General features: G+C 48.8%; 1 protein-coding gene across 2 annotated transcripts in view; it reads left to right on the forward strand.

Moving 5' to 3' along the window:
• TBCD (tubulin folding cofactor D) overlaps positions 1-12,901 on the forward strand; it is a 174,278-nt gene that overhangs the window by 50,106 nt on the left and 111,271 nt on the right. For both annotated transcript variants that reach the window (XR_003005411.1, XM_024760761.1), the window contains exon 13: positions 4,300-4,394. Coding sequence is in view for 1 of the 2 variants with exons in the window: in XM_024760761.1 (XP_024616529.1) it covers positions 4,300-4,394 (95 nt within the window). In the remaining variant the exon portion in view is untranslated. The remainder of the gene's footprint in view (positions 1-4,299; positions 4,395-12,901) is intronic.

Raw genomic sequence — 12,901 nt, forward strand, 5'->3', positions numbered from 1 at the left:
TTCCTTTTGAAGTTAAATTTGAGGACTCTAGTTATTTCTGATATATTTCTTGTGTGTGTGTGTGCCCCTAATACGTCTTTTTTTTTAAAAAATTGGGGTATAGTTGTTTTACAATGTTGTGTTAGTTTCTACTGTACAGTGAAGTGGAGCTCCCTGTGCTATACATTAGTTGTCTATTTTATACATATTAGTATATATGTTAATCCTAATCTCCCAATTCATCCCACCCTCATATATTTCTTTTGTCGGCTTAGGCGCCATTACATTTAAAAACCTTAAGGAGGTCAGTTTTGCGCGTGTCCACACATAGAAACGTATCCTTCAAGGAAACCTGTTTTCATTGGAATGAAACCAGGGCTGCTCTGTCCGAGAGAGTTTTCTGTGATGACGGCCTGTTCTAGATCTGGGGCTGTTGAGATCTTAAAAGAGGCTAGTGTGACTGAGGTCTGAATCCCAAATTTTATTTAATTTCATCAGATTTAAATCTCATAGCCACATGTGCCAGTGGTTGTGCTGCATCCGTCCTCTCCTCTCAGGGGATCCTGGGGACCCTCGGCCTGCCCGAGGTGCAGGTGTGGGAGTTTGAGCCTGGGGCCTGCAGGCCAGGGGCAAAGGGCAGAGCCCCGAGCAGCGCAGGTGGGCTGGGGTGCCGCGTTAGTGCAGCTGCTTACCAGGACTCTTGCTCTGCTTGCCCCTTACTTTCAGAAGCAGGTGATTTGAGAATGGGTGTTGTGTTCGGCCCCCATTTGTGGTCCCACCCTTGTCAGCCGGTTGCTTCTCTTCTTGGTGCCCCCGTGCGTGTGAGAGCTGTGCTATTGGTGTTCATGGGCACTCAGGCCTCGGTCACCAAGCCGGCCCACGGGGTCCCAGGGGCGTGGGCTCCTCCTACCCTGGGCCCCGAGCCTGATTGGTGAGGTTTAAGGACTGCAGGAAACAGTTTCACACTACTGTTTTGGAGTAATGTTGCATGTGTGGCCACTGTGTCTTCCTGTGGCAGGAGACACATGCTGCTTCGCGGGACTCTGCAGAACCGTGGGTCTGCATGATGACTCTGCTGGCTTGTTGTAGAGTGTCCTCCTGGAGTTCTTTTTTGGGGGCTTGCTGATGGGCACGAGATGACACGGGCACCCCACTGGTCCTGGGTGAAGAGGTGTGGGTTCAGGGCAACCAGGGGCGCGGGGGGTTTGGGAGGATGGAGGAGCCAGGGCCTCCGGCCTTTCCTCCCAGCCCCTTCCCCTGGGGTGGCTGTCTGCCTCAAGTGCTTCGCTTTCCTCTTTCCTTCCTTAGAGTGTTTCTGCACAGCACTCTGGCTATTTGAAGCCGTCTTTGTCCAGCCCTTCCTTCTGCTGCTCCTTCTGCAGTCTCCCCTCCCATGCGCTCCTGGGTCCCCTCCCGTCTGGCTCTCAAACCCTGTCACTTCTCTAGCCGCTGTGCCTCTGCCTCAAGGGCTGTGAGCCCTTTACCCCAGCGTGTCTCCCCTGAATGCTAGCATCTTTTCTCCCAAAACATGCTTCTCTGGTCAGATGTATGTTCCTTGCTCTCGGCCTGCAACCTTACTCCAGTTTCACTCGTCCTAGTTAATCTCCAAATGCTGCTTTGCCTTTATTTTGTCGTTTTAATGAATTCCTCTGATCTTTGTGTCTGGGTTGTGGAGGGTAGAAATGGTCTCACTGCTTCGGATTCCCAAGGCCAGAAGCCCAACACAACTTTGAGTGAAGGGGCCTGAGTGGGCCCTTGGGGAGGCAGTCTTTCCCTGGACAGGACCTTACACAATGGGCGTGTAACTCCTGATTGCAGAACAGGCCATAGAAAGGAGTCAGCGCAGCCGGGAGAAGGAGGTACCAGCTGGGCTGGGGTGTGAGGTTGGCGGTGGCCGGGCCGGCTGGCGACCCAGCACAGAGGCCGCTCTGGTCTCCTTCCTCCTTTTGTGTCCTCCTGGGGTATGTGGTGAGCTGCCAGCCATTTCTGCAGTGGGTCAGAAATAGGACACTAATTCCTTTACATGTAAGAACACCCGACTCCTGGGACTGTTACCTTGCTCCCTGCCCTGTTTCTGGGCCAGATTATGTGGCTGGGGCCTCCCACTGAGCCCCAGAGGACCTCCTCAGGCCCTCTGCTCCCCTCCCAGGTCCCGCCCCAGAATGTGCAGGTGCCCTTCAGTACCTGCACTCCCCTACCCCTCCCACCACTTAGAAAACCACGCGTTAGCCCCTCGATGGCCTCAGGACAGGATCCCAGAGATGGTGCCCAGACCCACCAGTCCAGGGTGGGTGCAAGCAGCCTACCCCGGGAGGCCTTGCCGGGTCCTCTGTGTCTGCCATCTGCACTGAGCCCGCGGGTTTCTCCAGTCAGCAGATGGGCCTCAGCCCTGCGGCCTGGGTCCTGGGTGTGCCATGGTGGTGCTGCTGTGGCCGCGGGAGCAGCCCCGTCTCAGCAGGAAATGCTCTTCACGGCTTCTTCCCAGGCTTTTCCTTGAGTTCTAGTGCTGTTTGCAGTTAAAAGTTCAGAAGGAGATGAAGGTGATGGGGTGTCCCCCTCTGCTCTGCACCCTGCACGCACCGTCCCCCTTTCTCTGTGTCCTTCTAGGGACAGTGGGTATGAGGTGGGTGGAAGGATAAGAACGTCTTCTTCGCTCATCCCACGCCCTCCACGCCGCCCCACTCTGCTCTTCCAGATGGTCCTCATTGGGTACCCTTGCCGATGTGAGGCCAGTGGCCCCGAGCCCATCTTGGCCCCTCTCTCTCTCCTGAGCCTGCTGTCTCGGCCCTTCTGTTTGCTGTTGTCTCCACTCCTCTGAGACCCCGGGCCCTCCCATGGTCGTCTGGGGCTTGGCTCTGGGGCAGGAGCTTGCCCTCAGGCACTGGGCGCTCTGGCGGTACTCGGTACTCTGCGTCCTAGTGTCTGCGTCCATCCCCGCTGTGCAGGTTGGCCTTGGAGAGGGTCCATGTCCTCCTGGAGTGGGCAGAGCAGAGGCAGCAGTGCAGGCAGCACACCGTGGTCCTCCTCGGCCGCCTTGGGCCACAGGCATTTTACAGCCTGACGCAAGGTCCTGCACTGTCCACAGCTGTTGACAAGCTACAGTGCACACCCGTTTAGTTGAGAAACGATGGTGTGACTGGCGAGTGTTTTAGTGATAAGTGAGTCATTGTACTGCTGACCTTTTATCAGGTTCTTCCAGATGTTATTAAATCTTTAATGGAAAGCAGAAAGCACTTCTCTCCAACTGAAATCCTGAAGTACACAAAGTGCAATGTTAAATTGTGGAAATGGTCATATAGTCTTTGGGACAGACATTTGATAAACATCTGGAACTTAAGAAAGTTATAATTGGAATTGAGTCACTGGTTGCTTGCGAGGTCCAGGGCAGCTTTTGTGTCTGTCTTGGTCAGCGTGTCTCCGCAGAGCCCAGAGCAGGGCCTGGCATGTGGGAGACACTGCTAAGTGTATTTTGAGTGAGAAGATAAGCCTAGCTTCTATCCTATCTGAGTATTCTTGCGTTTGTTGCCAGCCAGTGATGCAATTTATTTGGTTTTCCTAAACATTTCTTTGCCATCAAATTAATTTATTCAGAATTGGAGAGAGTCCTGTAATTTCTCTGGTTTTTTGGGTGAAGTATATTTCCATGTTTATTTTGGCAGCCAGGCGTGGAAACTCTCAGAACAGTTATTGATGTAAGAAACAGTTGTTGATGTAAGAAAGAGTTATTCTCGCTAGTTATTATGCCAGAGCTGCACCTTTAAACATGAGAGCTTCCAAACCACTTCAGGAATTTTTTATTAAATACGAAATTTTGCTTATGAGTTGAGTGGCTTTTCAGTTGTTTATTGAAAGTCTGTTTCAAACAGTACAAAACAAGTTCTGTATATGCTGTTTTATTCTAACTTCCTAATCTCAATATTCATCATTCAAGCCAGCGGGGGCTCCATGAAAAGGGGGTCTCCTTGCCCTTCCTGTGAACATTTTCCTAACCTTCATTTGATGCAGTCACTGTGTTGTGAGCCCAGCGTTTCTTGAGTGGCGCAACTGCTTAAACGGCTGAGAGAGCTAGCTGCTCTGGCCCGAAGGTGCAGTGGGCACGTGTGTGGGCTGCTCTCCCTGGGGTGTGTGAGGCTGACCCAGGATATTTACTCATTCTCCGGAGACCTGAACATGGCCGTTATCTTCAGCTGATTTGGAGTACTTTATCTCGTTACTGACCGATATTTTATAAACTCAGGGTTTTAGTGAGGCTTTTGGGTGGACTTTCACTCTGGGCTGTGGGGGGCATTGTGCTGGGTCTCAGGCTCTTTGTGCTTTCAGTTTCCAGGAGACAGACAACGCCTGGCATGGCGGGTGTCTGGCGCTGGCGGAACTGAGCAGACGAGGCCTGTTGCTCCCTTCCCGACTCCCGGACGGTGAGTATGAAGCTCAGTTTTGTGTGGTCAAGACCATTTATGCGTGTCGAGGTGCTTCATCCGGCCCCCTCCCCAGTGTGGCCGGCTGTCAGCACACACCACGCCTCTGCCCTCCCTGACCATCATGAGTGTTGCAGGAGAGAGCCCTCCAGACCTGTGCTCTCAGCTTTCTTTCTTATGTCGGCCTTTCTGATTCCTGATGCCTCTTCTCCCTGCTGTGAAATTTTAATAGCACACGTACACTGTAGGTCTGGATTTGGAGGGCCGCGAGCTGTTGTGATGTCTGAGATTGTCTTGTCCCCCAGAACCAGTTTCACCCTCGTGAGGGTGCTATTGCCCGTTAAGAATGTGTGCACTGCCGCTGTGTTTAGCCCCTGGAGTGATATCATGGTTTTGGGGAACAAGGCTCACGCCAGTGAGGGGATGAGGAGGAAGCTCGGCAGTGGGCCTGAGCAGGGGCACAGTGCGGCTGGTGCAGATAGACCACTGAACTCCAGGCCTGCGCGTGCCAGCTCTCGGGCCCGGCTGCATGGGGGCACTTGGCTGTGGTGGGTGTCCCTGGGAGCGGCCCGCTGTGCCTCTGTGGACAGAAGGGAGGGATGCCTGTGAAGGATGGAGAGGGCCCTGTGCAGGAGTGTGTCACCAAAGACGCCATGTACCCCGAGGGCTACTTCTCTCCGGAACAAGGACGTCTGTGCGAAGAACAGTGCAGCTCAGCAGCTGAGCTGTGGGGGTGTTGCAGGTGCTGGCTGTGTGCTTGGCGTTGTGAAGCACAAGCAGGGCAGAGGACCCTTGGTTTCTATGGGCTCTTTCTGCTTATTCTTGTAGCAGCTTTACTGAGATACGATTTAAAAAAAAAAATTTGTTTATTTGGTTGTGCTAGGTCTTAGTTGCAGCCCGTGGGCTCCTTAGTTGCGGCTCCAGGCCTCGTTAGTTGTGGCATGTGGGCTCCCCAGTTGTGGCATGCGAACTCTTAGTTGCAGCACGCATGTGGGGTCTAGTTCCCTGACCAGGGATCGAACCTGGGCCCCCTGCATTGGGAGTGTGGAGTCTTACCCACTGCACCGCCAGGGAAATCCCTGAGATATGATTTATATATCATAAAATTCACCCATTTAAAGTGTTCAGTTCAGTGGTTTATAGTATATTTACAGAGTTGTGCAACCACCATCTTAATCTAATCTCATTTTCCCTCAAGGAAACCCTATACTCAGGAAAAGTCATTCCCCATTTTCCCTCAACACCACCAGCCCTAGACAACCACTGATCTTTTTCTGTCTCTATAACTTTGCCTTTTCTGGACACTTTATGTAAATGGAATCTCCAGTAGTGGGCTTTCTTGTCTGACCTCTTTCACTTAGTGTAATGTTTATTTTTTTGCGGTACTCGGGCCTCTCACCGCTGTGGCCTCTCCCGTTGCGGAGCACAGGCTCTGGTCGTGCAGGCTCAGTGGCCATGGCCCACGGGCCCAGCTGCTCTGCAGCACATGGGATCCTCCCGCACCGGGACACGAACCCGTGTCCCCTGCATCGGCAGGCAGACTCTCAACCACTGCGCCACCAGGGAAGCCCTAGTGTAATGTTTTTTTTTTTTTTATAAATTTATTTATTCATTTATTTATTTTTGGCTGTGTTGGGTCTTCGTTTCTGCGCGAGGGCTTTCTCCAGTTGTGGCAAGCGGGGGCCACTCTTCATCGCGGTGCGCGGGCCTCTCACTGTCGCGGCCTCTCTTGCTGCGGAGCACAGGCTCCAGACGCGCAGAGCTCAGTATTTGTAGCTCACGGGCCCAGCTGCTCCGTGGCATGTGGGATCTTCCCAGACCAGGGCTTGAACCCGTGTCCTCTGCATTGGCAGGCAGACTCTCAACCACTGCGCCACCAGGGAAGCCCCTAGTGTAATGTTTTTAACATTCATCCCTACTGCACCATGTAGCAGTAGTACTTCATTCCTTTTTATGGCTGAATAATATTCCATTGTATGGATACACATTTGTTTATCCCATCATCGTTGATGGACATTTGGGTTTTCACCTTTGGTGATTATGAATAATGCTGCCCTGAACATTTGTATACAAGTTTTTGTGTGGACATGTGACTTGAGTTCTCTTGGGTATAGACCTATGAGTGGAATTGCTGGTTCACATGCTAAATCTGTCTTGAACTTTTTGAGGAACTGCAAACCCTTTTCCAAAATGGTTGCACCACGTTACATTCCTCCAGCTGCGTATGAGGGTTCCAGTTTCTGCACATCCTCTCCAACACTTGTTTTTCTCTGTTGGTTTTTTTTTTTTTTTTTGAAAATAGCCATCCTAGTGGGTGTAAAGTGGTATCTTACTGTGGTTTTGATTTGCATCTCCCTGCTGACTAATGGTGTTGAGCATCTTTTCATGTGCTTCTTGGCCATTTGGATATGTTCATTGGCAAAATGTCTATTCACGTCCTTGGCTAATTTAAAAAATTGGGTTATTTGTCTTTTTATTGTTATGAGTTCTTTACAGATATGTCTTTTATCAGATGTATGATTTGTGGATATTTTCTCTCCTCTGTGGTTGTCTTGTCACTTTTCCGATGGTATTGTTTGATGCACTGAAGTTGTAAGTTTTAAGTCTGGTTATCTATCAGTCTTCTCTTCTGTTGCTTGTGCCCCTGGTGTCATGTCTAAGAAGTCATTGCCTACCCCAAGGCCACAGAGATGTACTATTGTGCTTTTATTTACTCTTGTTCCATCCTAAGTGACTTACACATTTATTTGTGAAAATAGATGTGTGAGGGTGTGGTGGGTCAAGATGAAGTCTCCACCTGTGTGGTGCCAACTCCAGTTTAACTTGAAGGAGACCAAAGCGCTCTCTCTGCTTTTTATGCCTGAGACCCACTGGCATGTGTGTGTCTGTCGTATCTCATGATGTCAGCAGTGTCCACCGACCACAAGCAGCCAGAATGAGAGTGTATGGTTGTTGTTGTTGTAGATGAAAAGTGTCAAGCTGTGGCCAAAACCCTGAGATGTCACATATATGAGTTGGCCCATGATCTTCACTTGAGTGGCTGGCCGCCTCTTGCCTGTGGTGCCCTCCACATGAGTTGAGCCTCTCTGCAGACCTTTTGCGTGGCCAGTGGGTCGTGGAGCTGTGCTGTCTCCTGCCTGGGAGAGATCATGCAGGCGACAGTGGTCTTGTCCTGGAGTAGGCTCCAGAGGTGATGGGTCTAACACTTACCGTTCATTTTTCTTTACTGTCTTTTCTCCTGCTCCTCAGACTGGATAGTTTGGATTCCCCTGTCTTCAGGTTCTCTGGTCCTTCCTTCTGCCTGCTCAGATCTGCTGTTGTTCTCCTTCCTCAGCTGACTTTTTCATTTCAGTTACTCTGTTTTCAGTTCCGGAATTTCTTTGTGATCTCTATTATAGTCTGTCTCTTTATTGACATTCTGTGTTTTTTCAAACATTGTTCTCTTGTTTCCTTTAGCTCTTGGAGCTTACTTGAGAAAATTGATTTAGGGTATTTGTCTTGTAAGACACTGTCTAGCCTTCCTCAGGGGTGGTTTCTGTCAATTTCTTTTTCTTCTTGTGAATGGACCATAGTTTTCTGTTTCTTCATGTGCCTTGTTATTTTTCGGTTGAAAACTGGAGATTCTGACATTTTATTATGTGATTACTCTGGAAATCAGGTTCTCCTCCCTTGCCAGCAGTTTGCTGCTGTTGCTGTTGAAGACTGCTAGTGGTCTCTTTATTTAGTGACTTTTTCCAGACCTTTTTTTTGCAACAACTATATTCCCTGTTATGTTTGGTCACTGAAGTCTCTGTTCTGTTATCTTAGCATTTAGCCGGTGACCTAACAGAGCTTTCTTTTTCTTTTTTTCTTATGGCTGCATTGGGTCTTTGTTGCTGTGCGTGGGCTTTCTCTAGTTGCGTTGGGCGGGGGCTACTGTTTATTGCGGTGTGCAGGCTTCTCATTGCGGAGCATGGGCTCTAGGTGCATGCGCTCCGGTAGTTGCGGCACACAGGCTCAGTAGTTGCGGCACGCGGGCCCTAGAGTGCGCAGGCTTCCGTAGATGTGGTACGTGGGCTCAGTAGTTGTGGCTCGTGGGCTTAGTTGCTCTGCGGCATGTGGGATCTCCCCGGACCAGGGATCAAACTTGTGTCACCTGCATTGGCAGGCCGATTGTTAAACACTGTGCCACCAGGGAGGTCCCTAGAGGTTTCTTAAATGCTGAAATTTAGTAGCCTCCTCCTTCACTAAGCACTCCCCTGGTTGTGGCAGGTTTTTGATTAGATTCCAGAGTGCTGAAAAACTTGATTCTCTCTGTTTTTGCCAGCTTACTGGTTGGTTTGGTGGAGGGACCAATTCGTGGCGCTCCCTACTTGGCTGTATTCTGAGACATCATCCAAAAACTAGCCTCTGAATAGCATTCTAGCGTTAGTCTGGGTACTCTGAGAAGATACCAAGACAGGATGAACTGTGCAGTTATTAGGGAAATGCTGGTAAGGGTGGCAGAGCCACCGTCTGACCCTGAGAGCTGTGGGGCTGGGGTATGGGTGGTGGTGTCCTGGTGGGCTGTGTGGTCTAAGGAAGGGCTTCTGGGGGTGTGGTCCTCAAGCCAAAGTCAGCCTCAGAGACATTCCTGTCTTTCTGGAAGGGGCTGCAAGTTGTGGCTGCCGCACCGCCTCCCTGGTGGAGTGGCTGTGGGGCCTGGGGTCAGCCTGCGCTGGTGGGTGAGTCCTGGCTGTGGCCACAGCCTTCATTTGCAGAGTGCTGACCTCTCTTGTCTCCCGACCAGTCCCTCCCATGGTCCTTTGTGCCTGGGTTCCCTCTCTTCACTGCTCCTGGCCCCTCCTGGCACTTGCCCATTCTCCTGATGATCGTGCACTTTCCTGATTTTTAACCTTTGTGCAGTTTTGAGCTGTTTGGACATTCCAGCCTGTAAGAAAAGTGACAGCCATAATGTGACGTCTGTGGCTTAGTGTGTGGAGTAGGACTTGTGTTTTTCTCTATTAAAATGCTTTTCTCCTTGAGTGAAAGTGTGTGTGTGCTTCATTTCATACTCAGCCCTCTCCCGCCCTTGGGAGCGGAGTATTTTGGTCGAAGGTTAAACCAGGGGTAGGGGTAGATGGCTGTGGGCTGCTGGTGAGACTGTTGCAAAGGGGCTTGTTAGTACTTTTGTTTTCTTCAGTGTGAATTCAAGGATCCTTTTAGAGGTTATTTTCAGCTTTATTGGGGTATATAGTTCACCTAACATACAGTTGACTTATTTTAAGTATCTAAGTCAATGGCTTTAGTCTATTACACTATTAATTTTTAAAAAACATTTAAAAATATATACGACATAGAAATCTGCCACATTAATGATGTTTAAGTGTACGATTCAGTGGCATAAGCTACATTTACGATGTTGTACAACCATTACTATCACCATCTATTTCCAAAACTTTTCACGTTCCCAAACAGAAACTCTGTCCCCCTTAAACACTAATTCCCCCTTCCCCTCCCCTCAGCACTGATACCCATGAATCTATCTGCCTCTGTGAGTTTGCCTGCTCTGGGGAACCTCATATAAGTGGAATCATGCAAGATTTGTCCTTTGTGTCTGACTTATTTCATTCAGAATTTTTCTTTTAACTTTTGTATTTTTATTTATTTGTTTACTTATTTATTTGGTTGCACTGGGTCTTAGTTGCGGCAGTGCAACTGGGTCCTTAGTTGTGGCTCGTGGGCTCCTTAATTGTGGCATGCGAACTCTTAGTTGCAGCATGCATGTGGGATTTAGTTCCCTGACTAGGGATTGAGCCCGGGCCCCCTGCATTGGGAGTGCAGTTTTTTTTTTTTTTTTTTTTTTTTTGTGGTATGCAGGCCTCTCACTGTTGTGGCCTCTCCTGTTGCGGAGCACAGGCTCCGGACGCACAGGCTCAGCGGCCATGGCTCACGGGCCCAGCTGCTCTGCGACATGTGGGATCTTCCCGGACCGGGGCACGAACCCACGTCCCCTGCATCGGCAGGCGGACTCTCAACCACTGTGCCAACAGGGAAGTCCCTTACTCAGAATTTCAAGGTTAAATTCATGTTGTAGCTTGTGCCACAACCTCATTCCTTTTTATGGCTGAATAATATTCCTTTGTGTGGATGGACCACCTGTTAGTTATCTGCTCATCTGTCAGTGGATACTTGGGTTATTTCCATTTTTTCACTATTGTGAATAATGCTGCTAATGAACATTGGGTGCACGTATCTGTTTGAATCCCTGTTTTCATTTCTTTTAGGTGTATGCCTAGGAGTGGAATTGCTGGGTTACGCGGTAATTCTGTATTTAACTTTTTGAGGGTTTATCGCTTTTTGTATGTAAAGGTTAGAAACTTCCAGCTCTGAAGTCGGGTTATATGTGAATGGAGAAAGGTACTGTCATTGAAAAACCACCAAGACTGGTTTTTTTTCTTTTTTTTTGTTACAAAGATCTAAGACCCCATTGTGCTTGTAAGGATAGTTACAGAGAGCCTGCATGGTTTCTGCAGCTGTGTGCATGCAGGTGACCTTTTGGAGGAATTGCATTAGGCGGGAGGAGTCCACAGGGCTGAAGGCACACATATGGCTCCACCGTGAACATCTGCAGGCAGTGCTGGGCTCCCGGCCTGTGTGGTTGCAGGAGACCGGACAGTTGTTTACCGTCTCTGGTTCCTCTTCTTGTCACTTAAGATGGTGGCGGACAGTTTTGGGTGAGCTATAAAACAGTGTCCTCAGAATCTTTGGGCCCCAGAAGGTTTATGTTCTTGTGTGTAAGGCACAAGGCAAGAGCTTGTCTCTAGGGCGTGAGGCTTTGGGTCCCAATCCTGGAGGCTTCTGAGGCCTGGCTCTGCTTCCCACAGGATATGGACTTGCTGGAAAGCAGGGGTACCCTGTTTTTGGTCTTTGTCAAAGCATATTGGTATATAAAAAAAACGAGAGCCCAGGCATGCCAGTGAAGGCTGCACAGGTATGCATCGGTTTCTGGTCGTGACAGTGCACGCATTGGATTAGTGGTGTCTGTCTGCGGGCACACCTTGCATGGGCGGCAGGGGCTCGTGGGCCATCCTGGATGATTTAGGGGCTGTTTGTAACAGCGGCCTCCTATTTGCCCTAAAAGAATATGACAAGCTCTGCATCCCTCCTGTGAGTTGATATTAGTGGTTTTGTATAAATTTAACTTGCTGCAAGGCAGGTTATTTGCCATACTGAATAGTGTCATTTTAAAACAAAGCTATTGTATCACTGTTTTAAATATGTCTGGTGGAATCCAGTCATCATGGTACCTTGGAATCCACCATCCTCCATCTAAAATGCAGGGATTTTATTCTTTATCTCCTTGAACCTGTATTTCCATTTACTTTTCCTAGAGAATTTTTCCCTAATATAACAGGTTTCTGTGCTTGAGAATCTTTTGCTGATCTCCCTGTCAAGTATCTTCAGCAAGAGGATGTCTGTGAATGCAAACTTTAACTCTTACATTTTGTTTTGCCAAAAGGTAGTAAGCATTTAAGTTTTCTAGATTGAGTTTTTACAGGATTAGTTATTAGTACAAACTTGATCAAAACAACCGAAAATAACATTTTATTGGAATGCAACTTAACAAGATGGGTTTTTAGTTCAGGCTATCTTTTGGGGAGTAGTGCTTATATCTAGAACAAGGCAAGGTTCCAGATCAACTTTTTATTTAAAAATTTTTAATTTTTAGCTCTGAGCACTGAGAGACCTTGTATGTGCACGTCACTGGGAACGGCAGGCGTTAGCTTTAGCAGTCCTTTTTCTTTGAATGCTCATTGGATGGCTCTATTGGGACCACCTCTGTTTTGGTCAAAGTGTGAGTTGAAACTGCCCATCTTGTGGAGAGAGGGTTCACCCAGTCAGCTCAGCTCGGCGCCACTGTTTCCAGGCCCTTTCTTGACCCCCTGCCCCGCTCCCAGGCAGTGCATTGCTGAGAAACACCCTCTGAACAGTGGGGAAGGGCCCTTGTGAAGCCAGGCCCTGTACGCTTGGTCTCCAGAGGTGCCCCCGGATGCCTGCACTCCCCCGGGCTCGATGACTACCGGTGGACAGCAGACACATGCACACGTGCACACGCCCTCACATGCACACACAGATGTACCCTCGTCCTCAGTTTTAATTGCTGCCTCAGCTCTTTTCTCTTTTTCATTGAGTTTATTTATTGTGGCAAAATATTGTATAACACAGAGTTTATGCTTGTCTTCTTTTTATGTATCCTTAAAGTTCACCTATGAGTTTATTGGAAAATTAGCATCATATACATCATTTTAGGGAGTGGAAAACGAGTCTGAATGAGTTGTGAAGACAGAGCATGTTGAGAATAGCTTCCCCAGCAACGCATTCTCCCCAATGGAAATAAATTACTTGTATAAATAGCCTCTTGCTGTCTGTGTATTATTCAGTCATAACAAATCACAGTGTTTTTACACACAGAACGTTCATGCTAGTACTGGAAACGTCTTTGCCTGGCATTTTCCCCCAGTAATTGTTATTTACTTCAAAACACA

Source organism: Neophocaena asiaeorientalis, unplaced genomic scaffold (genome assembly GCF_003031525.2).
Source record: "Neophocaena asiaeorientalis asiaeorientalis breed wild unplaced genomic scaffold, Neophocaena_asiaeorientalis_V1.1 scaffold30, whole genome shotgun sequence".
Taxonomy (NCBI): domain Eukaryota; kingdom Metazoa; phylum Chordata; class Mammalia; order Artiodactyla; family Phocoenidae; genus Neophocaena; species Neophocaena asiaeorientalis.